Source organism: Thermothielavioides terrestris, chromosome 2 (genome assembly GCF_000226115.1).
Source record: "Thermothielavioides terrestris NRRL 8126 chromosome 2, complete sequence".
Classification (NCBI taxonomy): Eukaryota; Fungi; Ascomycota; class Sordariomycetes; order Sordariales; family Chaetomiaceae; genus Thermothielavioides; species Thermothielavioides terrestris.
In genome coordinates, this window is record NC_016458.1 from 2,869,538 (window position 1) to 2,894,872 (window position 25,335).

The following is a 25,335-nucleotide window of genomic DNA, read 5'->3' on the forward strand; positions in this document are numbered from 1 at the left end:
GAGCGGTTCATGGTCGCTGTCGGAGGATGAGCGGGAAGCGAATGGTTGAGCGGGGAGCGTTGCCTTTTTCTCTTCTCATTTTTTCTTGGGCTTTGTCTTTGCTTGCTTGGAGGACGGGTTGGAAGACCGGGTTGGAAGGCCGGGTTGGAAGGCCGGGTTGGAAGGCCGGGTTGGAAGGCCGGGTTGGAAGGCCGGGTTGGAAGGCCGGGTTGGAAGGCCGGGTTGGAAGGCCGGGTTGGATCACCAGGTTGGAAGGCCGGGCTGGGAGGATGGTCAGCGTTGATTTCGATCGGAGGCCGACGTCGGGTAGAGGAATGCAGCGAACAGGTTTTGGTTTGGGTTCTTCACGATTGGTCCCACCCCTTCGGTAAGTGACTGTGCATGTGCCTGCCGTGATGTATTTCTTCTCTCCATCTATGCTCTCTAGCGGCTCCGTATCCTGTATCCACGTCTACTATCGGAACTGCGCCCAGCCCAAGTGGACAAGACTCAACCAAGCTCGGCGCTGCGATGTTTATCCATGCTGTCCAACGCCCTACTGCGTAACGTTATAAGCTCCGTCCACGTTCTGTGCTGTATCCAGCTGCCTCGCGACCAATGCTCAACACCTCGTCATTAGTTACCCTAACCCAGTCACAGAATCATCACCGTACTCTTCACCTCCATCCTCCCTCATTCCCCAAACCCCACCGACCAGGCCATCCATACATCCCCCCGGAAGACGTCCCTCACGACCCGCCGAACGCCGCGGCAGGGTACGCCCGCTCCCTCCGCTTCCGCGCGGATGAGCTGCTCCGCGAGCTAGCCCCCGAGCTTGGGCCGGCGCTCCCGTTGGCCCCGCGATGGTTGTTGTTGTTGTTGGGGGTCAGGCTCCGGTTGCCGTTGGCCCTCCCTGCGCTTCCGCCGCTGCCGACGACCATGTCGGGGGGCAGGTCGTTCCACTCTGTTTCAGGGCGGGTGTTTTGGAAGGAGAGGGTGGATGAGGAGGCTGAGGGTGGCTTGGCGGAAGGTGGTGCTGGGGAGGGTGAGGGCGAGGCGGTTGCTGTGGGTGGGTTGCTGCGCGGTTGGGGAAGGGTGGATGGTGGGGTTGATGATGATGCTGGTGGTGGTGCTGGTGGTTGTGATAAGGCAGAAGGGGCGGAAAGGGGTGGGAGGTTGAGAGCTGCGGTCAGAACGCTAGCCGGCCGTGTCTCGGTTGTTGACGGCGGCGCTGAGGCCGTCGGCCCCGCGGAGACCGCGGCCTGGGGGAGCGACGCGAGCACTGAGCTAGGGCCGATGTGTCGCGTGACGACCCACGCGCTGTCGGGCCGGAGTTTAAAGTAGTAGCCCTTCACTGGCTCTGCGGCACACGCGAAGCCGCGGGCTCGGTACCATCGTAGGCCTTCCTCGTTTTCTGTCCAGACGTGGGCGTAAACGGTCCGAGCGTCTATGTTTGAGCCGGCGGCCGGGAGGAGCGCTGCGCTCGCGATGATGTGCTCAAGGGCGGCAGCTGCAAGCCCCAGGGAGCGGTAGGGCGAGAGCAGCGCCAGGGACTGGATGTAGATTGCGTGGTAGGGCGTGTTGAGTGGTACGTCGGCCGGTTTCTGGGGATGAGTCGGTTGAGGCGGCTGCGGCAAGGGCCGGCCCTGGGTGTCGACGAAAGGGTTCGGCTCGAGGCGGCAGATCAGGCCGCCGATGACCTTGGGCGTGTCGGCGTCCGAGTCTTGCCAGAGAATGGCGCGCGAAAAGAGACCCGAGGCGAAGGGGTCGAGCGCCTTGGCGTAGAAGGAGTCGGGGTAGGGGACGGGCAGCAGGAGCGAGTTGATGCGTCGCAGTGCGGGGATGTGGTGCTCGGTCAGGGGCTCAATGGTGGCGCCGCGGGGGAGCGACGGCGGCGACGGCAGCACCGGCAGCCCGTTCGGCGGCAAGGTTATGGGGATCGTGACGGGCTTCGCCGCTACGGGCAGCTTGGGAGGCTCGGCTGGCGGCGGGGGTGGCGGCGCTGGCGGCGGGCCGTTGCTGATGCCCGGGCCCGAGTTGCTCGAAGTGCTCGAGCTCGGCGGCGGCGGGGCACTTGATGGAGGGGCAGCGTACTCGGGCTGTCGCCGCGGCTGGAAGAACGAGCGGATCGACGATTGCTGCAGGGCTCGCGACATCTTGCGAGTCTGGCGGAGCGGAAACTGAGTGCTGCCTTATATCATGGCACAATACTGGCCGCAAAGTGTTGAATGCGTCGAGTCCAGGCTGTCATGTAGCGACCCTTGCCCCCCGTCGCTTCTGCGAACGTGTGTTGTTCCTGCCCCTGGACCCCTGCTCCGATACGGCTACTGCGAGCGGGCCGAGCCCAGGCGCCAGGCATTGCGGCTTACGGAGGAGTCAGGTAACTATCGCATTTCGCGGTCCCACCAGAGCTCTTCTACACTTGAAGTTCCGCTTGGATGTCCAACCTCTCCGCAAATGGCCGTTTCCGGTTTCTCTCAGAATACCTCGAAGACATCACGACGGCCCGAAACGTGGGCTGAGCGGGCATATGGCAATGACGCACGACCTAGCGAATAGCGGGATCAAGTCTTTTGGCCATGCGATCTTCACGAAAACGGCTCGGAATCGTAACCAGTTTAGCTGCAACTGTCTCCCACCGCCCTTTTTGTGCCGGCAGAATCGAGCGTGGCAGGAAAGGTTTAGGTCGTTGACGTGATAAGCTGCTTGCGCGATCTCTACGGAGGCTCATGGAATCATCTCTCTGAATTGCGGTCTCGATGATGTTATAGTGCCCAGACAATAGGTTTTTCCTCTATTGTACTGTCCATGTGAATAGCACTATTGACCTACCTTGGTAGTCTTGAACGTCCAAAACCAGTTCACTTCTTGGGGCCATTCATCGGGATCTGCAAGGGCGGTGGGCCATTCTGGGCAATGACAGCCATTGTCACGCCAAGGGTCTAGCTACCTTATTCTGCCCGCCGCGCTGCGGTTGGCTCCCACTGCCCGGGTCCCTCAACGCCCTTCACAAACAAAACCGCGGCTGGTGGGCTGAGACGGTTTTCCCTTTCCAAGCCAAGCCATTTTGCCTGCCTCCGGATTACCACCCAACCGTCGGGCGGAGATCGTGATCATCGAGAATCTCTGCAGCGAGGACCCGAGAATCCGCTCCTTGGGTGCTGCAGCCGCATTTAGACGCCCTGTTCGCCCGCCTAACCGTTTGTCCTTTCGTTTCCTGTCGCCGCCCCGTTGGATGGTGCTGGCCGGGCTGAGCCTGAGCGCTGGCGGGAGCTTGTCCGTTTTCGCCTGCCTGTTCCGACTTCTGAAATTGGCACCGAGTAACCCCAAAGCCCGGCCACAGGACAATTCGGGTTGGATAGTTGTGCCCCCCTGAGAAACCGCCAGCTTCTTTTACACTACCTCCATACCTCCCCACACACGCACTCAATGTCGTCAGACACAGGGGAAACCGGCAAGGCCGGCGTTATCGTCGCTCCCGAAGATGCGGACCCCATGGGCAAGCTTGTAAGTGGAGCGCCGCTCGACAATGCCCGCCGCGCTGCTGCTGACCTAGCTTTTCACTTGCAGTCCCATGCAGTGCTCGACGACCTTCTATACAACATCGTACATGACCTTCTGATTAAGGTGCACCGAGATGAGAAGATTGCCCGCGCCAACACGGCCGCCATCAAGGTCGAGAAGCTGGCTATGAACGCGTCAGACGGCTCAACAGACAGGCCCGACGTCGAAATAGAGACCGAGGCGGCGACGTACAAGGACGGCAAGGTGGCGCTAAAGGGCAATCCTCTCAAGACGACCAAGGAGATCCTATGTCCGCGCTGCCACCTCCCGCGGCTGCTATACCCCACCGACGGGAAGGGGGCGAAGAAGCCAGACCCGGGCGTCATCTACTGCAAGAAACACCCGTACATCGACAAGCCGGGCTACGACATCTACGGCCAGACGTGGGTCGCTCCTGGCCCCGGACGAGGCAAGAAGAAGAAGGATCAAAAGCTGGACCCGAACGACCCCAGCTCCCCCGCGCCGGGCGAAGGAAGCGCGAAGGACCGGCCGCCGAACGTGCTCAGCTTCCCCAGCGCGACGTGCTCCAAGTGCAAGCGGTGCATCCTGGTGACGCGCCTCAACAACCACATGGGGTCGTGCATCGGCAACAGCGGGCGCAACGCCAGCCGAGCGGCCGCGCAGAAGATCAGCAACGGAAGCAACCCGGGGAGCCAGAACAACGACAACACGCCGCCGGGCAGCCAGAAGGGCACGCCGCTGCCGGCCAGCCGCGCCGCCAGCCCCAGGAAGCGCGACGGCGACGAGTTCGACGAGGACGCCGACGAGTCGGACCCGACAAACCCGAAGAAGAAGAAGCTCAAGCCCAACCCGCTGACCAAGAAGGTGATTTTGAAGGCGAAGAGCCCCGCCACGCCCGGAGCCGTCAAGAAGGACAAGCCTCCCAAGGGCAATTCGATGCTCAACGTGGAGCAGAAGGCGGACGACGGCGCGGCGAAGGACTCGACGACCGTGCAGGTGGCGCCCAAAAAGCCGACGCCCACCCCGAAGGCCGCGTCGCCGGTCAAGAAGATCAAGCTCGGGCCGGCCAAGCCGCCGCTGCCCTCGCCCGCGGGGAAGAAGGCCAAGCGGGACCGTGATGTGGAGAGCGAGTCGTCCGGCACGCTGTCCTCGCCGCCTCACTGAAATCGTTGAGCGTCAACCGAGTGTTCCGAGAGCGCAACATGACGCTCGGCTCTTGAGTCTCCACTGAGGAAGAGGGTTAACAAAGGGCAGCAGTTAACCCCGCTGTTTCCTCTCTCCATCGTTTGCTTTCTTCTTCGTATCGCACGGGTCAGGGTTCCGATAGTTTCTTGCATTGCCCAAGAAGGGGCTGGTCGGTTGGGGGGAAGGGGGATGGAGTGGTGATGGCGTTCGCTGCATTCATGTCCATGGCGCCGGGGGCATTTTGAAAGGGGGCATGTTCTCTGAGTTCATGACGATAAATTGGGCGAAGAAGGAGTACAGGTATGGCGTTGCGCAATTGTCGCGTTGCATAAACGGAGGGGTTGGCTGCACAGGGCCATATTCTTGACCTCGCCCTGTTGCGCTGCATGATGTCTCCGACTGAGGCGGGAGAGTCTCCTGAGTGCCGCGTGCGCGCGTGGCTTGGTTGCTGTTCCGAGATGCGGCCAGCACACTTCTCACGGTGTACATAGTTATCACACTTGCCCTCAGGGAGGGGTATTATACAGACCTTCTCGGGTCCGACACCCCGAGCCAGAAAAGCCATGAAACATGGCTTCTGTTGTTTGTTTCCCTCAGTGACCGTCAACCATGACTCTCTGCCCCGCCACTTCCCCTTGGCCACCGAGCAGCTTAGACCCCAAGCGAAGCCACCAAAGGCCAACCAAGGAGAGAGAAGAAAAAACGTATCCCTTTCATCCACTAGGTAATCAGGAAACCCGCTGCCTCTCTCCCCCTTTCCGTCTCCAGTACTACGCCTCCCCACCAACCTCCTCCTCCCCCTCCTCCCCGCCGCCGCCGCCGTCCCCGCGGAGCACGTACGCCCGGTTGATGCGCACGTCGGTCCGCGGCCGGTCGTCGGCGTCCGTCGGCACCAGGCCCATGCGCTGCACCACGCGGATGCCCTTGCGCACCCGCCCGAAGATGGCGTGCTTGCCGTCCAGCCACGGCGTCGGCGCCAGCGTGATGAAGAACTGGCTGCCGTTGGTGTTGGGGCCCGCGTTCGCCATGCTCAGGATCCCCGCGCCCGTGTCTGTATGCGTGCAAGTAATGTCGAGGGGGGTGGGTTAGTAAGGGGGGTTGTGGAGGGCTGGTGGTTGGTTGGGGGGTTTCTAAGGGGGGGGTTGAGGTTTTGATGGGGCCGGTTGGGCTGGGTTGTGGTTTGAGGTGAGGGAGGAGAGAAGGAATTGGACTTACGCTTCAGGCCCGGGTGGATCTCGTCGTCGAACTTGGGGCCGTAGATGCTCTCGCCGCCGCGGCCCGTGCCCGTCGGGTCGCCGCCCTGCACCATGAAGTCGGGGATGATGCGGTGGAAGATGGTGTTGTCGTAGTAGCCGCGCTCGGCGAGCGCCCTGAAGTTCTCGCAGGTCCTCGGTGCGTGCTGTGTGTACAGCTCGACCACGATCGTGCCCTGTTGGTCGGTGGGTGAGGAAGTGAGTGAGCGAGCAGGGTGAGGGAGTGAGTGAGCGACGGCCTCGGAGACGGAGGGGTTGGGTGCTTCATGGGACTGAAACGGGGTATGAGAAGCGGGCATGGTAGGTAGCTGCTAATGTCACCTACCATGGAAGTCTCCAGGGCTACGTTTGTTGCCATTGTGGATGTCGCTATAGGTGAGAAACCCGAGACGGTTGCTGGTGTGGAGGGTGATGAGAGACGATGCGCATGTTGAGGTCGCGGATGGCTCTTACAGCACAGTGTGTGGACCGTGCTAAACCGATGCAGAAGGCCAAATCCAGGTATGCAGGCGGATCAATTGCACAGTACGAATATCTAACCCGCCACACGTCAACCCTCCATCGTGCCTGCCTACGGTCGACACTGGACATGTAAGTATTAGGCAACAAACACGAGCGTAAAACACATCATCAGCCGTTCCTTCCATCCTTCCCCGCATGGAACCGCGCGTTTTACCACTGAATCGAGGAGTTCGCTCCGAAAGAAGCTCCATTGTTCCAGATTGAGCCTTGGAGTTGCGCCGCTAGCCCCTCGAGCGTCTCCCTCATCGTCCGAGCGTTCGGCCCCGGGTAGGCCGGCGGCACGAGTTGCACCGGTGTCCGACCGCTTTTATCCTGCGCAAACACGTCGGCAAGGCCTCGTTCCCGGAGGAAGTGGACGGCACGCGGCTTTCCAATCTCGGCAACCCAGTGCAGCAGCGTTTTGCCCTCAGCTTGTAGAGGATGCAGCCCAAGCTGTAGATGTCCGAATTTGACGAATATAGGGCGGGTTTCCCATCGTCTCCTGGACCCAGGGGCGCAGGTATTAGCGAGCCACCGATGAGCTGCCGCTCGGAAGCCGTTGGAATACCTACCGGGGCAGTGTAGACGGGTGTTCCAATCCCTTGATGGGTGCCCACGTCTGGGAGGCACCATAAACGCACGTTGTGCGTGGGCTTGCTCAGGCCAAAGTCGCTTACGTGACACCACGGCTTGGAATTCCTGTCGTTCACCCACTCATCAAGGGCTAGTGTTAAACGCCACGTCGCCCGAGAATTTGGCCAGGTACCGATTGTTGCTCCGGCTCAGCTTGAAGGCGATCTCGAGCTCACGCTGCACATGGGACACGTTCCCGGCTGCCGGATCGGAACTCAAGTGCTTACACGCCATGATCTGTGGATGGACTGGTTAGGACACAAGCCAGACACGGGGCAGGGAGGCGTTTCCACTGACCTTACGGTCCCTCAACCGCCTGACCTTGGTCACAACCCCGAACGAACCACTCCCAATCCCGCCCAGGACCTGGTAGTCGGGATCAGTCCCATTGATCTGCCTCATATTGTACGCCATGGCGGAGAGGCGCTATTTTGGCCTTTCCTGCCGACTTCGAAAGAGTGTCATGGGCCAGACAGGGTAGTTATATCACGTATCACACAGGCCAGTCAGTCAGTTCCTAACTGCGGAGCTTAGGCAAATCACTACCCGGGACTATCTTATTAATTTCAAGAAGGCCAAGCTTGTATCAAATCACACGAACACAACGAAGCCCCTCTTCGCATCACTTACCCACGGCAAGGCCGAGACTGGTCCCGGCTCACGACTAACTAGATGAACGCATCAGTCCTTTTTCCCCCAACATGGTCACAACGCAGCAGCAGCCAGGCCCAGCACACCCAACAACGCACCAGCTCCCACGACGGTCGGCACCGCCGCCGCAGCCGCCCCGGCGGTGCTCGCCGCCGTCTTGACGGACGCGACCGTCGTCACCACCACCACCACCGTCTGCGTCTCCGTCTCCATCTCCCTCTCAATCGGCACCGCCCTCGCCATATCAACCATCATCATCCTCCTCCTGCCGGCCCCAGCCTTTTCCATTCCAACTGGCGGGCTCGTCCCGGGTCCCGCTCTCCACACACCGACCGTCGTGCTCGCCGTCTCGTCTCCATCACCACCACCACCACCACCGACACCGACAGCCTTCCCAACAGTAGCGGTAGCAGTCGCAGTAACAGGAACAGTCCCAGTCCAACCCGCGTCGGCGATGCGAGCGGCAGTGGCGGTGGTGGTGGACGTGGCGGTCAGCGAGGCCGAGTAACTCGCGCACTGCGCGGACCCGGCGCTCTGGGCCTGCTGGAGCTCCGACACGGCCGTGCAGCTGGCCAGCAGGCAGGGGGCGGCGGCGGCGCCGATGGCGGACTGCGTCGGCCCGCACTGGCAGGCCATGTCCGTCAGGGCGCAGCCGGCGGCCGTGATGGCGCTGATGATGCAGCTCGTCTGCGTCGCGCGGTTCGGTCGTTCGTGTTAGTGTCAGTGTCATGGTCAGGGGTTGGAAACGGGTTTGGGAACGGGAGCGGGGATGGGGATAAACAGAGGTTGGGGGTTCGGGATGAGAAGGAAAGCACTTACGGCGCACGCCGGCTGGCCGGAGAGGTTCTGCGCCAGGGCGAGGGTGATGCTGGCGGCGGCGGCGAGGAGGGAGGTGACGATGGGCTTCATCGTGGGTGAATTGCTCTGTTGGGGGTGGTTGGTTGAGGTCTGCTGAGGTCGGGTTCGAGCAGTCGCCGGCGTCGACGGGACAGCAAGTCCTCGGGGACTCCGCGGGGCTGGTGAGGAGCCAGAGACCAGGACGAAGACCTCTGGTCCGTCCGCTCTTATGGATAGATGTTGGGGCCACAGACCACAGACGGGAGGGGAAGGACCGAGCACAGCCATCCAGTGTCGTACCGATGTCGTCAGTCGTCGGGACGAACTATTCCCATTTGTTGCAAAGGAGTGAGTCGGTGCGCCCTCGAACCTGCCTCCCGAGTCGAAGCAGGTAATGGCAGGAAGGACCGTGTTCATTGGGAAACACCAGAGGAGACAGAATTCCCTATTTAGACCCGGCACAGAGATCGGCTTGCTTCAGGTCAGACAGTTTTCCGTCGATGTTCCCTGACGAGTTGGCGGTGGAACACCAACAGCCGCTACCTTTACCCCAGAATGGATTCTTGTAACATCCCGCAGAGAGCGCCGTGCATGTGAGACTCGGGCGAGGAGGTGTCACGAGCACTGGACATTCTCTGCCTTCAAAGCCCCTTCCGGGTTGGTTAGACTCGGAGCTATCCGGATGTGTTTCGCATTGGGGCCTGAGAAACAACAACGCTGCCAGCCAAGGGCACCAAAAGTTTGAGTAACCACAAGTACTGCTCCAACTATTCGATCTGCTGTTCACTGTAGAACATGACAGGAACGGAAGAGAAATGAAGCCGGGAATGCCTGTATACCTGCGTCGCGTGCGCTACCTAGCGTCAGAGCAGGAGGTAAATAAGAAAACAGGCAAGCATACAGTCATGCAGAGAATCACCGTTGAGTTGAGTAAGAAAAGTGGCGCGGTGGCTAGGAGAGAGCGAGAAGCCATCAGAGAAAACGAGAGAGAACAACCCGTCCTTTACCTTTGCTCTTTTCCTCGCATGTTTTTTCTCTGATGGAAAATTCTGGGAAACAGAGAAACACCCAAGAGAAGGCGAGCATCTAACCTGCTAAACAACAATCTACGCGTACTGACTGAGGTATAATAATTCTCTTGCTCTAAGTTACTTGTCTTGACTTACACAACGGCAGTTAGCTCTGATAGCTTTATTTGAGGCCACTGCTTGGGTATGTATGATGATATTTGTAGGCATTTGCGACCGCCGCGTCGGCAAACAGATCAAAAACCCACGACCACGGAGAGAGGGAAGGCATGTTCGACTTGCACAGTCCCCGTCTCGTCACACTAGGCACAAGGACATGAGGGCCCCAGAGGCGATGATGGGCCTCAACTCCCGCGCGCCACATTCCCAACCCTTTACTCCACCATTTAACGGGTCAGGGCCCCCTCAGCAACCACAGCCTCCAGACTGCCGGACGCCTTTTGCATCGACATCCGTTCGTCAGAACGATGCCCTAATTGATGAGGTTAGTCGCCTCACTGACTCGACGATGACACCGGTGAGCACGACACGAACGCCCGGCTTGTCGACCATCCTCGACGCCTCGCCGTCTGTCGCCGCGCCCGGCAGCGGCCGCTCGCGTCGTGGCGTCGGTGCCCTTCCCCCTCGGCCGCCAACCGTCGCTCTGCTTCGCCCACAGAGAACGTCATTCGGAATCGCCGTGAACCGCGGTGAAAACCTGTGCCCCAGGCCCCTCGCAAGTACAACCGCGAGCCTCGCGCGGAGGCGATCCTGCCGGCGACGGGAGGACATGTGGGACCGGATGGCGAGGTTACGTTATACGACGAGGAGGGAGAGGTTGGCGCGCACGCATAGGGCCTTGTCATTCGCTCGCCTGTTTTGTCCTTCCGTTCCGTGTTTTTTGTTCTTTTTTTTTTCCTTTTTGTGTCCCCCCAAGTATGCCCATCGGATCTACCGCCGGCTACCTGCTCCGTTTGCGCCTGTGACCGCTTCAATGAAAACCTCCAAAGCACTCTCGCCAGAGGGGGCACATTGCGGTGCCAGCTGGGCGGTGCGTAGCGGTAGCCATGACCAACCTCGCTGTTTGCGGGCATCTACATCTTACTGCTCCACAGCGTGTATTGACTTCTCCTGAGACGCATGCCAGGCCAGAAAAAATTACGCTGAGAACCCTGCGTTCGTCTGTTTACTTCCGCAACTGTTTACTTCTGCAACGGCAAGTGTGAACACATTCATGCGTCAGTGTATTTCTTTCTGTTGAGCAACCTTGAAGGTATTCTGCAGACTGTCTGCCCCGTAAGTTTAAAGCGAAACCATGTGGTGACTTACAGAGATCTTGGCATGGCGCGCTAAGTCACATGATTTCGGCCTCACGACCAATCGCTGCACAGATAACTGGTAATACACCAGGTATGTATAAGGTACCTATGTAACCACTGTTACAGAGTTTATGTTTACCTAGGCTTCACTTCAATATCCACTGTGATGGAGCTCATTTTGAAGCTTCGCTTCAAAAATCAACAAAAGATGAAAATGAAACTCCCCCAGACAGGCTTGAACTGTCGACCTCCCGATTTTTCTGTCATGACCTAACAGTCGGACGCGCTAAACCAACTGCGCTATGGGGGACTGACGCTGGCTGTTTGGCCGCGCCCTGGCAGAACATTGAATGCAGCATACCGGAGTCGCCGCCAAGTACTGATCCAACCTACTCGCCGCACTTCGATCAAGCATGCCAGCGCGAGAGTGCTTTCATGACGCAGTCTCTTCGAGTGTGCTTGTTGATGGTCAATACCTCATTCGGGACATCGCAGGAAGCTGAGGAAGTGGATATGCAGGAGCGTAGAGAGGACATTGCCTCCTACCCGTCCCTTGGCGCTTTGTATATGGAAATGGGCGAGGAACACTTCACTTCTATAAAACAGACCAACGGTTACTGTTCTCGGAGCATAAGGAAAGCGGCAGATGTATGTACAAGAGAACAAATCGGCATGGAGGGAAAGAAGCCAAAAAGGAAAGGAAGGCTAAGCCAACGGGAAGACAACATTGAGGTTACTAAGACAACGCCAACTAGCAGCCAATGTAGAATGAACCAAACAGCCAAGCAAATGTCGTAGAAACAGCTCTATCGTTTCCAGTGTAGGTAGGTAGACGAGTTACAGCACGCAAAGCAGGTTCCGCCTGTTGCCGAGCCGGGGGCGACGGATCCGACAGCAAGCAGCGAACACAACACAACCCCAACAACAACAACAGGCACGCTTCCCAGCCCCGGCAACAACAATAGGTAACCAAAACCCAACAACACCTCCGCCTCACACACGGGCCCTCCGGCTTCTGTCAGCAAATAGGAATAACATCCCTATCCAACAGTCAAATCAAGAACCTCGCCACCGGATCCCATCCCATCCCATCCACAAACTCTGGCCTCCACCGGCAGGGGGGGCGCATCAAAAGATCGGCTCCAGCCCGTCCCATACGCTGGGATCCCCATTGGGCCCCGCCCTCTCCCTCCGCTTCCAGTACTCGCCGTTGAACTGCCAGTACGTCTCGCCGGTGATCTCGCAGCGGGCCTTGCGGAACCAGGCGGGGACGAACTGCTCGCCGCGGGCCTCGCGGGCGCGGCGGCGGGCGCGCTGCGCCTCCTCGAGCCGGTTCTTCTCGCTGGCCGCGAAGTCGTACTCGCCCTCCTCCATGGCGCGCTGGTCCGGCCGGAAGCGCGAGTCGGTCGGCGCCAGCCACGGCCGCAGCGCGTCGTCCAGGTGGTTGAACGTCACCACGAACGGCGTCAGGTTGAACGGGATCCCCTGCGGCCGCGGGTTGGCCTGCCAGATGAGGAAGGCCTTGTTGGGGTCGCTGGCGGCGGCGGCGGTGGGGTCGACGCCGCCGTTGGCGCTGCCGGCGTCGCCGTCGGCGGTGCTGCTGCCACCGTCGCTGCTGTTGTTGCCCGCGGGCGGCTCGACGACCGTGGCCTCGTAGCCCGGCGTGTAGCGCGCGTAGATCTTGGAGCTCCACCGCCCGCCGATGCTGAAGCGCACGCGGCCGTTGGCGTCGACAACCTTGCCCGAGAGTAGGTACGCGCTCGAGGCTTTCCAGCCGCGCGGCTTGAACTCGATGTGGCAGACCTCGCCCGTGGTCCAGTTCTTGATCTCCATCGGCCCGTAGTTGTCGACCACCGGGTTGCCGGTGATGATGCCGACGACCGAGGACGTGACCTTCTTCCAGGTGTAGAAGTCCTCTTTGCCGCCGTGGGTGGGCCGCAGCCTGAGGAACCACGTGCCGAGCGGGTTGATGTCGAACGAGCGGCCGTAGAACTTGCTCTTGACCGCCGATTCGCCGTAGTAGGTCCACTTGGGCGACTCGGCCCAGGCGGCGCCGATGGGCGGGTGGTGGCTGACCTGTTCGATGAAGAAGCGGTAGTTCTTGTCCGGCCGGACGTACTCGAACGTCTCGCCGAGCAGCGGGTTGAAGGGCTTGGCAACGCGCCCGATGGTGGATGCGTACTCGCTGGCCGCGAACGCGGCGACGTAGAGCAAGCGCTCGAGCGAATCCGCCCGGTCGGCGGCCAGATCGAGGAGGTCCGCATACTCCATGTCCTCGCAACAGCGGTAGAGGAGAGAAGTGGGCTCGTTGAACGAGACCGGCAGCGTCATTTTGGTCATGTCCTTACCAACCATGGACTTGAGGATGCTCTGCAATCCGGGTTAGCCGCCGTCGCGAGTCCATACCGACACAGAGCACGCATCCCGTCTCGTCAACTTACCCAGAGCGAGATCTTTGGCCGGTTGTCCGCGTCCATCTTCAGGCGCGTGCGGATGCCATTCTCGTATCCCTTGAAGGAACTGCTGATGTCGCAGGCGCCTGTGACGGCCAGCTGTTTCTCTTCCTGGGGGGCGGTGGGCTCCGTTGGCGGCAGCTGTGATACTTCGACCTGGCCCGCATCGACCGCGTCGAAGAACTCCTCCTCGTCGGTTTCCGAATCCGAGATGTCGGCGATCTGGGTTATCACGGTCTGCTGGCGCGACAGATTCAGGGTAGGTGTCTTCGCCGCCGGGGCTTCGGCAGCAGCCTCGGCCTCCGCTCCCGCCTGGGCTGCCGCTTTAGCCGCCGGAGCCGGGGATGGCGGTGCCTCAGTGCCCGCAAGAATGCCGTTCTCGACAGCCTCCTTAAGGATGCGCTTCGTCAACCGCCGCTTCAGTTCGGCCTCGCCGACGCGCGCCTCGAGTGCCTCTTGCTCCTTGGCCACTTGAGCCATGCTCTCCTCCCACATGCGCCGCATCTCGGATTCCCGGTCGAGGCGGTATTGCCAGTACGCGTCGCGGTCCTTCGAGATCCGGAGGAGGTCGCCGATGAGGCCCGTGAGTGAGCGGATGGCGGCGTCGTATGTCGCTAGTGCCTCGGCCATCTTGGGGTCAGACAACGGAAGCGCCGGGCTCTTGGTGGACTCGAGCAGAAGGGCCGAAGTAACGGCGGCCATGGTGTCGAGCTGCAGCTTGGCCGACTGGGCCGTGATGTTGAAGGCGTCTTTGTTTGCTGGCGGCGAATCCTGCCCACTCGATCCCTCGCCGTACTCTTCCTCGTCGTCGCCCTCCTCATCCGCGACGGTCCCGCCGTTGCGGTCTGTCTTGCCCGCCTCGGTGGCCGCGTCGACGAAGTCATCCTCTTCGTTGTTCCCAAGCGTTGGAAAGCCGCTCTTGCTGGACGCGCGGGCGGAGGAGTGCAACCGCGTGAGCTGGATGCTGCTGCGCGAGGGCTCCCCGAGACTGGCGCTTTCGCTGGCCGGGTCTGGGAGGTGGTGGGAATGCTCAGCTCTCGCCTGCTTCAGCAGCTCCGCGCTCCGGGCCTTCTGCCGTTCTTCCTCCCTGGCCTGGTCCTTGGTCCATTGGATCGAGTTGTTGAGCGCCCAGAACCAGCGCTTCGCCTCCACCTCGTGGTTCGCCTTGAGAGTGTACTTGACCGACGATTTCCCGATAATCTCGAATTTGGTTTTCTCGTCGGGGCTCATGTGCAACTTGGCAATGCGCATGTTGATGGCGCCGCGGCAGGCAGATCCGGCGTCATCCTGATGCTTGTAATAGCTGAGGACGCCATCCTCCAGCACAAACCAACGCAGCTGGTAGCCCTTCCGGTAGTTGGTCCATTTTTTGAGATAGCCCTTCATTTCTCGCGCTTCCCGCCCGGCCAGCGGATCGCCCGGGGTCGCCGTCGTGGCGCCCTGGGTCGTGGAGCCCAGCACGGCCTTCTCCTGAATGCCCCGCTGAGCTGCCACGGCAGCGGGCGACTTCTTCAGCATGGCCCGCGTGATCTCGTCCTTCGTCACGTCCTGCGGCAGCTTGCCCTTGCGGTCACGGCGGAATGGGTCGGCGCCGTGGAGCAGGAGGACTTGGATTAATTTTGTGTTTTTGCGCCGGGCGGCCTCATGCAACAGCGTGCCGCCGGTCTGGACCGTATTTGGCTCCAAGGCAAACTCAGGACTGTTGATGTCCAGCACCGTCTTGAACCGCGGCTCTTCCAGCACCTGCTCCAGGACCTTGAGTTCACCGTGGAGGATTAGATCCTGCACCTGTCTGACCTTGTTCTCCGCGAATATGGACCTCGAAAGCTGCAGCAGCTGGAAGATGTCCGGGTTTCTGGCGAGGTCGATGGGGAGACGGCCCTGGTGATTGGCTATGGCGTCGTTGATCTCCTTGTTTTCCAGCAGCAGACGGACGACCGGAGTCCGACCCTGGATTGCGGCGATGTGCAGCGGCGTGTTGCCATCCTTGTCCCGCGCGTTGATGTCGAGAGAACCGGCGCCATCCGACAGGACGTACTCGATCACAGGCAGCTCGGCGCACTGGATGGCCAAGTGTAGTATGGTGGTGTCTTCGAGGGCGGCGGACTGCCCCGTGAAGGAGGAGGCGCTCATTTGCGTGCTGTTCTCGGAGCTCTCGCGGATGGCCTTGGAAATGAAGGCGGTATCGCCGTTTCGGAGCGCTTCGACGATGCGGAACTTCCTGACGGACGACTCGAGCGAGCTTGCCCTATCGGCCGGGTTGAGGGACCTGCCCCCGGCGGTCGAGGGGGCATTAGAGGGGTTGCGGCTCACGAAGGTCCCGGAAACAGACATTTTCGAGCTGTGGCCCCTGATGGCGTGTTGAGCGGTGGTGATCGACGCTTCGGTGGCTGAAGTCGTGGTGGTGGACACTGTAGTGGTATTTCCGAGGCCGGTGGATGCCGCTTCGTCGGCTGAAGACACGTCGTCGTCCGCCCCCTTTCGCCTCAAGAGCGACAGCGCGGAGGATTTCGTTCGTCGATGGGAGCTACAGGAAGACAGCGCGTGAGCAGCGATCCGTACGATGTTTCTTGTACTTGAGAATCCAGCCAGGCAAAGGGCGAAGCAGCATAACCCTGGAGCCGGGGGAGTCTCGGCCGCTGCGGGAGATACCCGGCTTTCTGGCACAGACTAAGATGCCTACCTCTCCCCCGCGTTAACCATGATCCTACGTCCAACACCCAAGGTCCGGGAGGAGCAGCACAGCGGTGCCGTGGGTGGCCGGAATCCGGCGACAAGTTATAATCAGAGAGGTATGCAGAAAAAAGGGCGCTAGAGGTTCATTCAGGAAAATAAGGAACGTATATCTCGGTGCTCGAACTTGGCGGCAAGGAGCTGAGTCTGATGGGCTGGTTACCAAAAGCACGGATAGTGTTGGTGGTTAGGTGGCTCGGAGACGAAGTGGGGATGTTAGCGTTGGAGCTCAGGGCGATCGCGGCCGCGCTTGCAGCATCCCCTGGCCCAAGAAATGACGTTGGTGGTCCAGATCCGCTTTGGGTCGCCCTGAACAAGCCTGGCCAACCACAACAGTGGCCCCACATTACACTACACGTGCATTGGCGAGGTGGTGATGGTTGGCCAGGGGCTTGGTAACAATGGTCGCTTACCACAGGAGTGTTGTTACTGCTTGTTATATACATTCAATAACTTTTGCGAGTTATACTGGGCTGTACCTTAGTTAGGTAGGTAGGTAGGTAGTCTGCAGATAGCGATCGCTGAAACGCCGTGCAACGAAACAGCCTCATCTCGATGGGTAAAAATAGGTTGCCTACCACAAAAAATTGGTTACCTACCACAGTACCGGTTAGACGAGCTGAAGGGAGGTCCGGCCAGTTGTGACCTCCAGACAATGGAATCAAGCATTTGGGATAGGCACTTCTGCCAACTCGAAGTGGATATCAGATGGCCAATACTGTGTGTGAACTCACTTCTGCACAGACTCAGCATACACGTGTAGGTCGGGTGTATTCCACCTCTGTACCTTATGTACATACACGCCATCCATGGATGTTATTCGCTAAGACCCTGGGGATACGCACTGGGTTCGGCAGTGCATCTGAACTGGACATGGACCCAGGCCCTTGGCTCCCCTCCAATCGCCAAGCCGGGGGGTGCTTCCAATGCCGAACAAACCTCGGTACCGGGAGGACATGTAATCCAGATTCCCCATTTACACAGCAATCAATGGCCGAAACCTACGCTAGCATATGAAAAGCATCTTTTGCATGCTCACTACCTTATTTTGGATAGAAACCTGACGTCGCGCAGCCCGGTTTTCACCTCAGCAACAGACCAGACGCACCCTGCATTTGCATTCATTCAACTCGATCCAACGTCAGCCTTGTTTCACGCGCCGCCGTCGACCGCCCACTCGGCCCAGCGCTGCTCGGTTGGCTCAACCTACCCTCGCTTTCAGAGTCTCGTCACCAGCGCCTCGCATTCGACACCGGGGGGATCGGCAGCACAATGGCCGACCGCCCAACGCTGCTCCGGCCGCCTCCTGAGGACCCGAATAAGGCACCCATCGAAAATGCCCTCGAGGTGACCGAGCTGGCCGTCCTTGGCCCTGTAAGTTCATTCCATCATGCTCCATCCTCCATCCTCCACGCTCCACACCGCGGCGCAGACAACGAGGAACACGAACAAGCATGAAACCCCGTTTCACAGCCCAGACCTGCATCACCCCATTCCAAACCAACCCAACCCAACCCAACCCAACCGAACCCAGCTAGGTACCTTAGGTAGCTAACCACCGCGCCGCACCACCACCCCCACATAAAACAGAACATCTTCACCAACACGCGCCCGCCCTGGCACCCGCCCGGCGCGCGCGGCATCTACGGCGGCGCCGTGATCGCCATGTGCCTGGCCGCGGCGCAGCGCACCGTCGCCGCCCGCCCGGACTTCGTCGTCCACTCGTGCCACTGCTACTTCCTGCTGGCCGGCTCCGCCGAGCTGCCCATCCTGTTCCACGTCGAGCTGGTGCGCGACGGCCGCTCCTTCGCCACCCGCACCGTGCAGGCCCGCCAGCGCGGGCGCTGCATCTTCACCATGACCGTGTCCTTCGTGCGGGAGGCGCCGTCGGCGCCGGCGGCGGCGGGGTCGTCGGTTGGTGCTGGTGGGGGTGCTGAGGCGGAGGGTGGGGATGGGGATGCGAATGGGGATGGTGATGGGAATGGGAATGGGAATGGGAGTCCCGGTGGGAATGCTCCTGCTGGTGAGAAACGCGACGCGGACGGGGTGAGCCACGCGAGCGAGATGCCGCGCGGGGAGGCGGACGGGCAACCGCTGCGGCCGCCGCCGGACGACTACGCGGACGAGCCGGAGCAGCTGACGCAGGGCCCGTTCCAGGGCACCCGGATCGAGATGGTCAACGGCGACAGCGACAAGCCCGGGGAGAAGAAGACGCGGCAGTGGGTGCGGGCGCGCGGGCGCATCCGCGGCGGCATGCCCGCGCACCTGGCCGCGCTGGCCTACGTGTCGGACAGCTACTTCATCGGCACCATCACGCGGATCCACAAGCTGTGGCGGTTCCCCTTCCCCGCCGACCAGTTCGACCAGCTGCCCGCCGACCTGCAGGCGAAGATCAGGACGCTGCATCAGTGGGAGGGCATGGGCGACGACCCGCGGGAGATGGTGGGGCGGCCGACGATCGGGATGATGGTCAGTCTGGACCACACCATCTACTTCCACGAGCCGAGAAAGGTGCGCGCCGACGAGTGGATGCTGAGCGAGATGGAGAGCCCGTGGGCTGGCGACGGGAGGGGCGTGGTCATGCAAAAAATCTTTAGCAAGGACGGGACTCTGCTTGCGACCTGTGTGCAGGAGGTATGTGTTTTTTCTTTCTTCTCCATTTTCTTCTGAGGCCGGAAGGCATTGCTAATCTCATATTCCAGGGCCTCGTCCGTCTGCAGGAGCCCAAGCCAGCCAGCAGGGAGTTAAAGCTGTAGCTTGTGGATCGTCTCTCGCGGTCGCATCGATTTTCCCAGTATTTACTTGTATTATTTTTGCCGCCTACATCCGTGTAGATCAGGATAGACATGAGTGTAATGTCCAAAGACCGAGCGATTTCACCATCGCTTGTGGGACTAATCTTCGGAGTGAGTAACCTGTTACACGGTGCATTTTATGCTGTGTCCATGCTGTACCTTGTCCAGGAATGCTCAGTTTCTCAGCCATTGTGACATTCCCCTTACAAGTCTTCACTGACTCCGTGCGCCCTCCTCAAAGCCCCAGGGTGGAAACTGCGCAATCTTCACATCATTGGAAACTCAAGAAGAAAGAAGTCAAGGATTATGTGAAGATGGATCATGCACTGTCGACACTACTACGCCTGCATCCGCAGCGTATGCGAGCCTTGTGGCCCTGACGGCTTCTCAAGGCTGCGAGCTGCTGGCCTCGGGGATCCACAGAACTAAGGGACACCCATCCCCTTCTCCATATCCTCCTTGGCCCAGCACCCTTTGTTTCCGTCCTCCAGGAACTCCTACAAGCTTTCACAAAGCTGGGTATCGAGTACCTACAGTGCTGGCAACCAGCCTCGTACGGAGGCTTTCCTTCTTCCCCCATGGAGAACGCCGCCGTCCTGGAACGCCAGCGCCGGTAAACCAATGCAACAAGAAGGACCAGTCCAGTGGGCAGAGAGGGTGCCGAAGACGCACCGCACCAGTCGCGCTAAACTGGGAAAAAACAAAGTTGTAAGGTCGAAAAAGGAGAGATCTACTGTCGGGAGCGGGATGAAAAAACCGGATTAATGGTTGAGTGTCGGGCGAAAGGCGTCGGATCAGATGGTGACCCCTTCCAGCGGGAGCACCTTGGACTTGTCCCCCAGGAGTTGGGAGCGGAACTCAATGATCCCGCGGGCTATTGTGTCGAAGTCCTTAACCTTGTCCGCCCTGAACTTCTGAAGAAGCTCCCGCAAGCCCTGGATGAAGCGGCTTTTCTCCTCGCCGCTGTACTCATCGGCATTGCCCAACTCCACGAGGATTTGGTCATCTGCATGGTAGAGGGCTAGGAGTCAGCGTCGAGAGGGGGAGAGAGTCGGAAGGTCTGACGTTAGCGGCCCGTCAAGAGTCCGGCGGGAAACTCACCAGGAGCGCTGATGGCATCAAAATGCTGGAACTCGCAGTTGGGAGGACATTGCTCTCCACTCAGTTCAAAAGGACAGAGCTCTTTGTCGGGGTCAATTCTGTTGCTGTAAGTCAGAGACTTCAGACCACCGGCAACTACACGCTGGAACTCCGGATGGAATCGGTAGGCGTGGAAATATCGGAGCGGGCTCTCGTAAGGTGCCAATGTACTTGCCGACTGTGACGCCGGTCCATCGTGCGCCTGGCAATCTGTCAGCGAAGAGGTGCCGGAGCGGCGGGAAGAAACGACATTTACTTCTCCAGCCGCTTCGATCTCGATTTCCTGCTCGGCTTCACGGGGCTGCGCAACGCCGGATATCTGGTCCGGTAGTGGAGCCGAGAGCTGTCTAGCATTGGATGATTCGCCCTCGGCATCGTTACTGTGGACAGCCTCGGCTACCTCCGGACTGGGTGATCTGGAGTCCAACTCCATTGGCGTGGTCTCGTCGACAATGGTAGGTCCAACTTGCTCGGCCAGGGCGGGCGTGGCGGAGCTGCCCTCGACTAGTTTATCATCCGATGTCGGCATTGCAGCTGAGTCTCGAGCATTCGAAGAGGGCAACACGATGCTCCCCGAAAGATTTGAAGCATCTTGGTCAAGCAGCGTCTCAGCTCGGTCGACGGCAGCATCAGCAGTGGGAGCTCCCGTGTCTTTGTCAGCAGCCGACGAGGACGGTTCCCCTGAAAGTCCGCGTGGGGCTTCCGCCTCATCCGTTGATACTTCACCTGGCTCTCTGCTGCTCTCAGACGTAGGAGAGGACGACGAGGGTTGTTCTGTCTGAATGTCAACCGACGCGTTTCCGGCCTGTACTTGTCGAACACCGCGACCCTCGGTGGCCGAATCCCTGGCGGATTCCAGCCCATTCAGCTGCGGGCTCTCCACCGGAGTGGCGTCGAGCTGCTGCAGCTCGTCCGCCAGCCTTTTCTTCTCCGCATAGTTGCTGTCGATCTCGGCCTTCAGGCGTGCTTCTTCGTCCTGCAACTTCCGGAGCCGGTCCAGCTTCTCCTTGAGAGTCGATTCGACCCGGGGAATCTCAAAGCTCACGATGCGGCCCCGGCGCTCTGCTCGTTGTCGCACATCGAGAGCCGCCCTGTCGGACGGCTTGGCGAGCTTCATTGATGTAGGTTCCGGCGTAAGCTGGGGAGAAGATGCATCAAGCCGATCTACGCTGCTCATGGAGTCGGCACGTTCGAGATGGGGCGCCGGAGCAGTCTTATTCTCCTTCGGCTCCGCCGTGTCCTCCGTTTGTTTCGGCGTCTCCGAGCCACCCAAGGCCTGCTTTGCCTTTCGCTTCGCCTCTGCAAGGGCGATGCGCCGCCTCATCTCCTGGATCTCCTTCTCCTTCAAGTCCAGCTCGGTCTCTCGTTTCCTGTTGTTAACGGGGCCAGCCGGTGGTGTTACGGAAGGCGCAGGGCTCGAAAACTGGCGTTGCGGCAGAGTATCGGTAAGTGGGGGGAAGTCGCGGATAGCTGGTCCGCGCGGTCCCGGAGCGCTGCTGGCCCGTCTCGACGACGACTCATCAACTGGGGATTCCATATCCATGTCCATCTCCATCTCTTCGTCGTCGGATTCGTCGCTGACATCAATGATCAAAGAAGTCTCCTTGCGCGCTTGGCCAAAAGGTCGCTTGAGAGGTGCCGGCCCTGATGAATAGTCGACGAAATCCGCCGCCACCGGGCGTTTTCTCTGAGATGAGGAGTTGGGATGAGGGTGTGATGATGAACTCAAGCCGGGGATAGGGAGGCGTGATAGGGACGAGTTGGACGGGCCGCCGCCAGCCGTCACAGGCGGCGCTGCCGCTTGAGGGCCTGTGGGAGTCGCCGCCGCTGAGGCGCCTGCTGTCGTCGGTTTAGGCAAGGTACTACCCACCGAGTCGGTCGTGTCGGTTGCGGACTTCTGGGCTTGCGCCTCTCGGGACTTCTGCAACGCCGCTATTTTCTGCTGAATCAGGCGTTCTTTCTCGCCCCATACTTTGCTTTTGGGTGCCGTAGAGGGGGTCGGGGCTGAGGCCGAGGCCGGGGTCGGGGTCGGGGTCGGCGCTGGCGCCGGCGCTGGCGCGGACGCTGGCGTTGGCCCCGGCGGACTCTTCTGCACGCTCTCCTGGGCTTGTGGCTTCGTCTCAGTTCGCTTGGGCTCCGTCGTAGTCGGAATCGGCGGTTTTTGCGAAGCCGGCGCCTTGGCAGCCTTCGCGGCAAGGAGCCGCGCGATGCGGTCTTTACGCTCCTCGCCCTTTCCCGACTGATCGGACGTCGCAGCGGCGTCCTTGGGAGCTGATGCTGCCTGTTGTGATTGCGCCTCAGTTGCCAGACTCGGCACGGTCGACTTGGAGTTAGTGCTTTCCTGCCGTTGTGCATCTGCGCGTCGAGCGGGAGGCGAGTCGGCGCGGTTCTTGGGTATGTCGAGGTGAAGGTCCCGGAACAGCCCCTTGATCATATCCTCGTCAAATCCCTCATCGATATAAGTCTGATACTTGATGCCCAGTGGCCACAGCCGCAGAATTGCTTTCTGCGCCTCCTTTTTGGCTTCCTGCACCGATCTGAAGGAGCTTGACAAATCCTTCGGCGATTGCTGGGCAGAGGTGTCTGGCTGGGTGGGACTGTTGCCAGAAGCATGATTCGTATGTTGCAGGCCTGGAACAGGTGGGCCGGTCTTATCCTCGGGTGCTAAAGCGGGATCTCGTTGGGCTCCCTGGCTCGTTGTGGGCTGCGGAGTCGGGATCCCACTCTGAATCTCTCGCGGCGAAAGGAAAGGCGAGTAAGACGCGGACCTCTCACGACCTGCAACCATTAGATCGTCGCCCATCAGACCGGAACCCGATGGTTAACTGAAAGCCATACCTTCTTTACCCCTAGAGTCCTTTGCGCCATCATCCTCGTCGGTGCCATAAAAGCCCCCGTCGGGTGTATCAGCAACGCTCGCGGGTCGACTCGGGTCCATGGCCGGCTGAGGCTTGGAGACAGACTGTGCAGAGGCATCTGGAACCTCGTCCCGAGGCTCGTACAAATCCTCAAACTGGCCCTCGCTCAGCTCGCCTTCTTCCGCCTCAATCTGAACATCTGCGGATCGGCGGGTGGGGCCCGGAGCAGGTTGGTTCGCGAGAGCGGCATTCGTATTCGAGCTGCTCGTTACGACCCTGGATTGGGGCGCTGGGGGTTCCGAAGAAGTAGTTCCATACGGCCGCGGTGGTAAATTCGACGCGGATGCCGAAAAACCAGGTGGCGGACCCCAAGCGGCGATGCCGGATGAAAAGTTGTTGTAAGTCCCAGCAGGAGCTGCGCCTCCTATCCCAAGGCCCGGGATGTGCGTGGCATTCAAGTTGTATGCCGACTGCGAAAGCTCGCGGTGGTTTTGGGGGGTCGAGGCAGCGAAGAGATCGTTATGACCAGGCGCGGGATACCCCGGCATAGTCTGGTAGCCAAATGGCTGCTGCGCATGTTGACCACGGTACTGGCCGTAGCCATACCCATGCGGGTATTGTGACATGTTCGGTGTCCTGGGAGGGGTTCGGTCACGGTCACGAGGGCGCGGGCATCAGCCCTGCCGGGTTGAAAGATCACGCTGGGCGGCGGTCGGTCGCTGGATGGGCTTCGGCAGACACAACGACAACGTTTGAAATGTTTGGCGGTCAATGGCGTCCTTGTCGCGAGGAGACGAAGAGCAGAGCAGCGGATGATGTGTCGGCGGCAATCCCACTCGTCGAGCAGCTGTGGTAGGAAATCAAGAAATCATCAGGAGCCGATATTTAATGTGAGGGCGCACAAGATGGAATCGAGTTGCTGTTATCGCCTGCAGGAGTGCGCTGCACAGCGCCTGCTATGAGTGCTGCTGCACGCTGCCCGAAGTGTCAGAACAGTCGGGTTGAACATCCACGTTCATTTCAAGTCGTCACCGAAATGGACCGTGTTCGATGGCAAAACAGACCCAACCCTCTCAGCATGCGCTAGTCCACAAACAGACTTCTGGGTGCACGGACCACCGCGGTGACATCAAGTGGGCCGAGGATGCCTGCCCACTGCCCACTGCCAACTGCGGCCCGGGGGTTTGTTTACTGTGCCCGGGCGTGCTCGGGGCAACGGGAAGCCAGCTGAAGTTCGAAGCCAAACCACCGGCCTTGTATTCCCCTCCATCGAGCAACGTTCAAGCTGAGGCAGAACTCTGGATTTTTGGCGTTGTCAGCCAAGTTGCCTCTGCTCTGTTTTTTTATTCTGTCTGCAATTGCAGTGTGATTCTCTGCCTTATTTGTGCTTGGCCATTCCATTCCCATATCGCTTGCGCGGGGCTGCACTTCCTGGATGTTTACTTGAAGCCGGCTGCACTTCATTCACGCAATAGCCAGCAACAGCACGCTACGATTTTGCTCAGCATTTTTCTCGGCAGTATCCCATGACCCTGCTCGCAGCTCTTCCACCTCCCCACCTGCTGCTACCTAACCTCACCTCGCTTTGCGTCACATCGGCTCGCCATGTCAGTCCGCAATAATCCGTTTGCGAGAAACGCGCCGACCTCGACTGGCTCGAGTGGCCTCGGCAGGCCGAAATCCGTCCTGGCTCCATCTTCCCCGTCTCTCCCTGCGGCAACACCTTCGCCGCCCTCACATGCCAGGACACAGTCCCACCCCCTTGTTACGGCAGCACTAACACCGCCAGCCCCACTGCGCAACGGCCATGTTCGGGGCCCCTCGAGGGAGGGAACGCCGAGCTCGAGCACGTTCGCGCCGTCGTACCTCAAGACCGAAGACATGCGGAAACCCACCGACATTGTGAGAGGGATTGAGGGCGAGAACGACTTTTCAGGCAAAAAGTATGTCTGGCTTAAGGACCCGCAGACGGCGTTTGTCAAGGGCTGGGTGGTGGAGGAGCTTCCGGAGAACAGGCTGCTGGTTCAGTGCGATGACGGCAGCGTGAGTATCCGCCGCGCTTTTGCTGCCCCGTTGCCCCCGCTGACGCAGGAAACAGCAGCGTGAGGTTGACGCCGAGAGCGTCGACAAAGTCAATCCCGCCAAATTCGACAAGGCGGACGATATGGCCGAGCTGACGCACCTCAACGAGGCTTCCGTCGTCCACAACCTCCATACCCGATACATGTCCGACTTGATCTACACCTACTCGGGCCTGTTTCTGGTGACGGTCAACCCATACGCGTCCCTCCCCATCTACACCAACGAGTACATCAACATGTACAAGGGCAGGAGCAGGGAGGACAACAAGCCCCACATCTTCGCCATGGCCGACGAGGCCTTCCGCAATCTTGTTGAGGAGAACGAAAACCAGAGCATCTTGGTTACCGGCGAATCCGGCGCCGGCAAAACCGAAAACACCAAGAA

The 25,335-nt window shown here is 60.0% G+C and overlaps 9 protein-coding genes and 1 non-coding gene across 10 annotated transcripts; 3 read left to right on the forward strand and 7 right to left on the reverse strand.

Moving 5' to 3' along the window:
• Positions 1–550: 550 nt before the first annotated feature.
• On the reverse strand, positions 551–2,304 carry THITE_2112794 (uncharacterized protein). Its single transcript, XM_003651927.1, has one exon. The coding sequence runs from the start codon at positions 2,133–2,135 to the stop codon at positions 729–731; it is 1,407 nt and encodes a 468-aa protein (XP_003651975.1). The 5' UTR covers positions 2,136–2,304; the 3' UTR covers positions 551–728.
• Positions 2,305–2,495: 191 nt separating this feature from the next.
• On the forward strand, positions 2,496–2,684 carry THITE_2112795 (uncharacterized protein). The gene has a single exon (XM_003651928.1). It carries the CDS (start codon positions 2,516–2,518, stop codon positions 2,675–2,677), a length of 162 nt encoding a protein of 53 aa, XP_003651976.1. The 5' UTR covers positions 2,496–2,515; the 3' UTR covers positions 2,678–2,684.
• Positions 2,685–3,133: 449 nt separating this feature from the next.
• Positions 3,134–4,742, forward strand: THITE_2112796 (uncharacterized protein). Its single transcript, XM_003651929.1, has 3 exons — positions 3,134–3,163; positions 3,323–3,486; positions 3,550–4,742. Exons 2-3 carry the CDS (start codon positions 3,409–3,411, stop codon positions 4,666–4,668), a joined length of 1,197 nt encoding a protein of 398 aa, XP_003651977.1. The 5' UTR covers positions 3,134–3,163; positions 3,323–3,408; the 3' UTR covers positions 4,669–4,742.
• A 614-nt stretch (positions 4,743–5,356) lies between these two features.
• THITE_2112800 (uncharacterized protein) lies at positions 5,357–6,421 on the reverse strand. Its single transcript, XM_003651930.1, has 2 exons — positions 5,905–6,421; positions 5,357–5,740 (listed from the first exon to the last, which is right to left on the reverse strand). The coding sequence occupies exons 1-2, from the start codon at positions 6,239–6,241 to the stop codon at positions 5,460–5,462; spliced, it is 618 nt and encodes a 205-aa protein (XP_003651978.1). The 5' UTR covers positions 6,242–6,421; the 3' UTR covers positions 5,357–5,459.
• Positions 6,422–7,160: 739 nt separating this feature from the next.
• THITE_2087110 (uncharacterized protein) lies at positions 7,161–7,490 on the reverse strand (the record flags this gene model as incomplete). Its single annotated transcript, XM_003651931.1, has 2 exons — positions 7,161–7,313; positions 7,374–7,490. 2 exons carry the CDS (start codon positions 7,488–7,490, stop codon positions 7,161–7,163), a joined length of 270 nt encoding a protein of 89 aa, XP_003651979.1.
• Positions 7,491–8,385: 895 nt separating this feature from the next.
• Positions 8,386–9,089, reverse strand: THITE_2112801 (uncharacterized protein). Its single transcript, XM_003651932.1, has one exon. It carries the CDS (start codon positions 8,634–8,636, stop codon positions 8,460–8,462), a length of 177 nt encoding a protein of 58 aa, XP_003651980.1. The 5' UTR covers positions 8,637–9,089; the 3' UTR covers positions 8,386–8,459.
• Positions 9,090–11,110: 2,021 nt separating this feature from the next.
• On the reverse strand, positions 11,111–11,200 carry THITE_t77. Its single transcript has one exon. It is a non-coding gene; the product is annotated as a tRNA-Asn (tRNA).
• A 653-nt stretch (positions 11,201–11,853) lies between these two features.
• THITE_2112803 (uncharacterized protein) lies at positions 11,854–16,272 on the reverse strand. Its single transcript, XM_003651933.1, has 3 exons — positions 16,027–16,272; positions 13,332–15,870; positions 11,854–13,260 (listed from the first exon to the last, which is right to left on the reverse strand). The coding sequence occupies exons 2-3, from the start codon at positions 15,675–15,677 to the stop codon at positions 12,019–12,021; spliced, it is 3,588 nt and encodes a 1,195-aa protein (XP_003651981.1). The 5' UTR covers positions 15,678–15,870; positions 16,027–16,272; the 3' UTR covers positions 11,854–12,018.
• A 714-nt stretch (positions 16,273–16,986) lies between these two features.
• THITE_2112805 (uncharacterized protein) lies at positions 16,987–19,011 on the forward strand. The gene is made up of 3 exons (XM_003651934.1): positions 16,987–17,450; positions 17,667–18,710; positions 18,779–19,011. Exons 1-3 carry the CDS (start codon positions 17,349–17,351, stop codon positions 18,830–18,832), a joined length of 1,200 nt encoding a protein of 399 aa, XP_003651982.1. The 5' UTR covers positions 16,987–17,348; the 3' UTR covers positions 18,833–19,011.
• A 547-nt stretch (positions 19,012–19,558) lies between these two features.
• On the reverse strand, positions 19,559–23,901 carry THITE_2112807 (uncharacterized protein). The gene is made up of 4 exons (XM_003651935.1): positions 22,850–23,901; positions 20,262–22,789; positions 19,973–20,213; positions 19,559–19,877 (listed from the first exon to the last, which is right to left on the reverse strand). Exons 1-4 carry the CDS (start codon positions 23,493–23,495, stop codon positions 19,666–19,668), a joined length of 3,627 nt encoding a protein of 1,208 aa, XP_003651983.1. The 5' UTR covers positions 23,496–23,901; the 3' UTR covers positions 19,559–19,665.
• Positions 23,902–25,335: the final 1,434 nt, after the last annotated feature.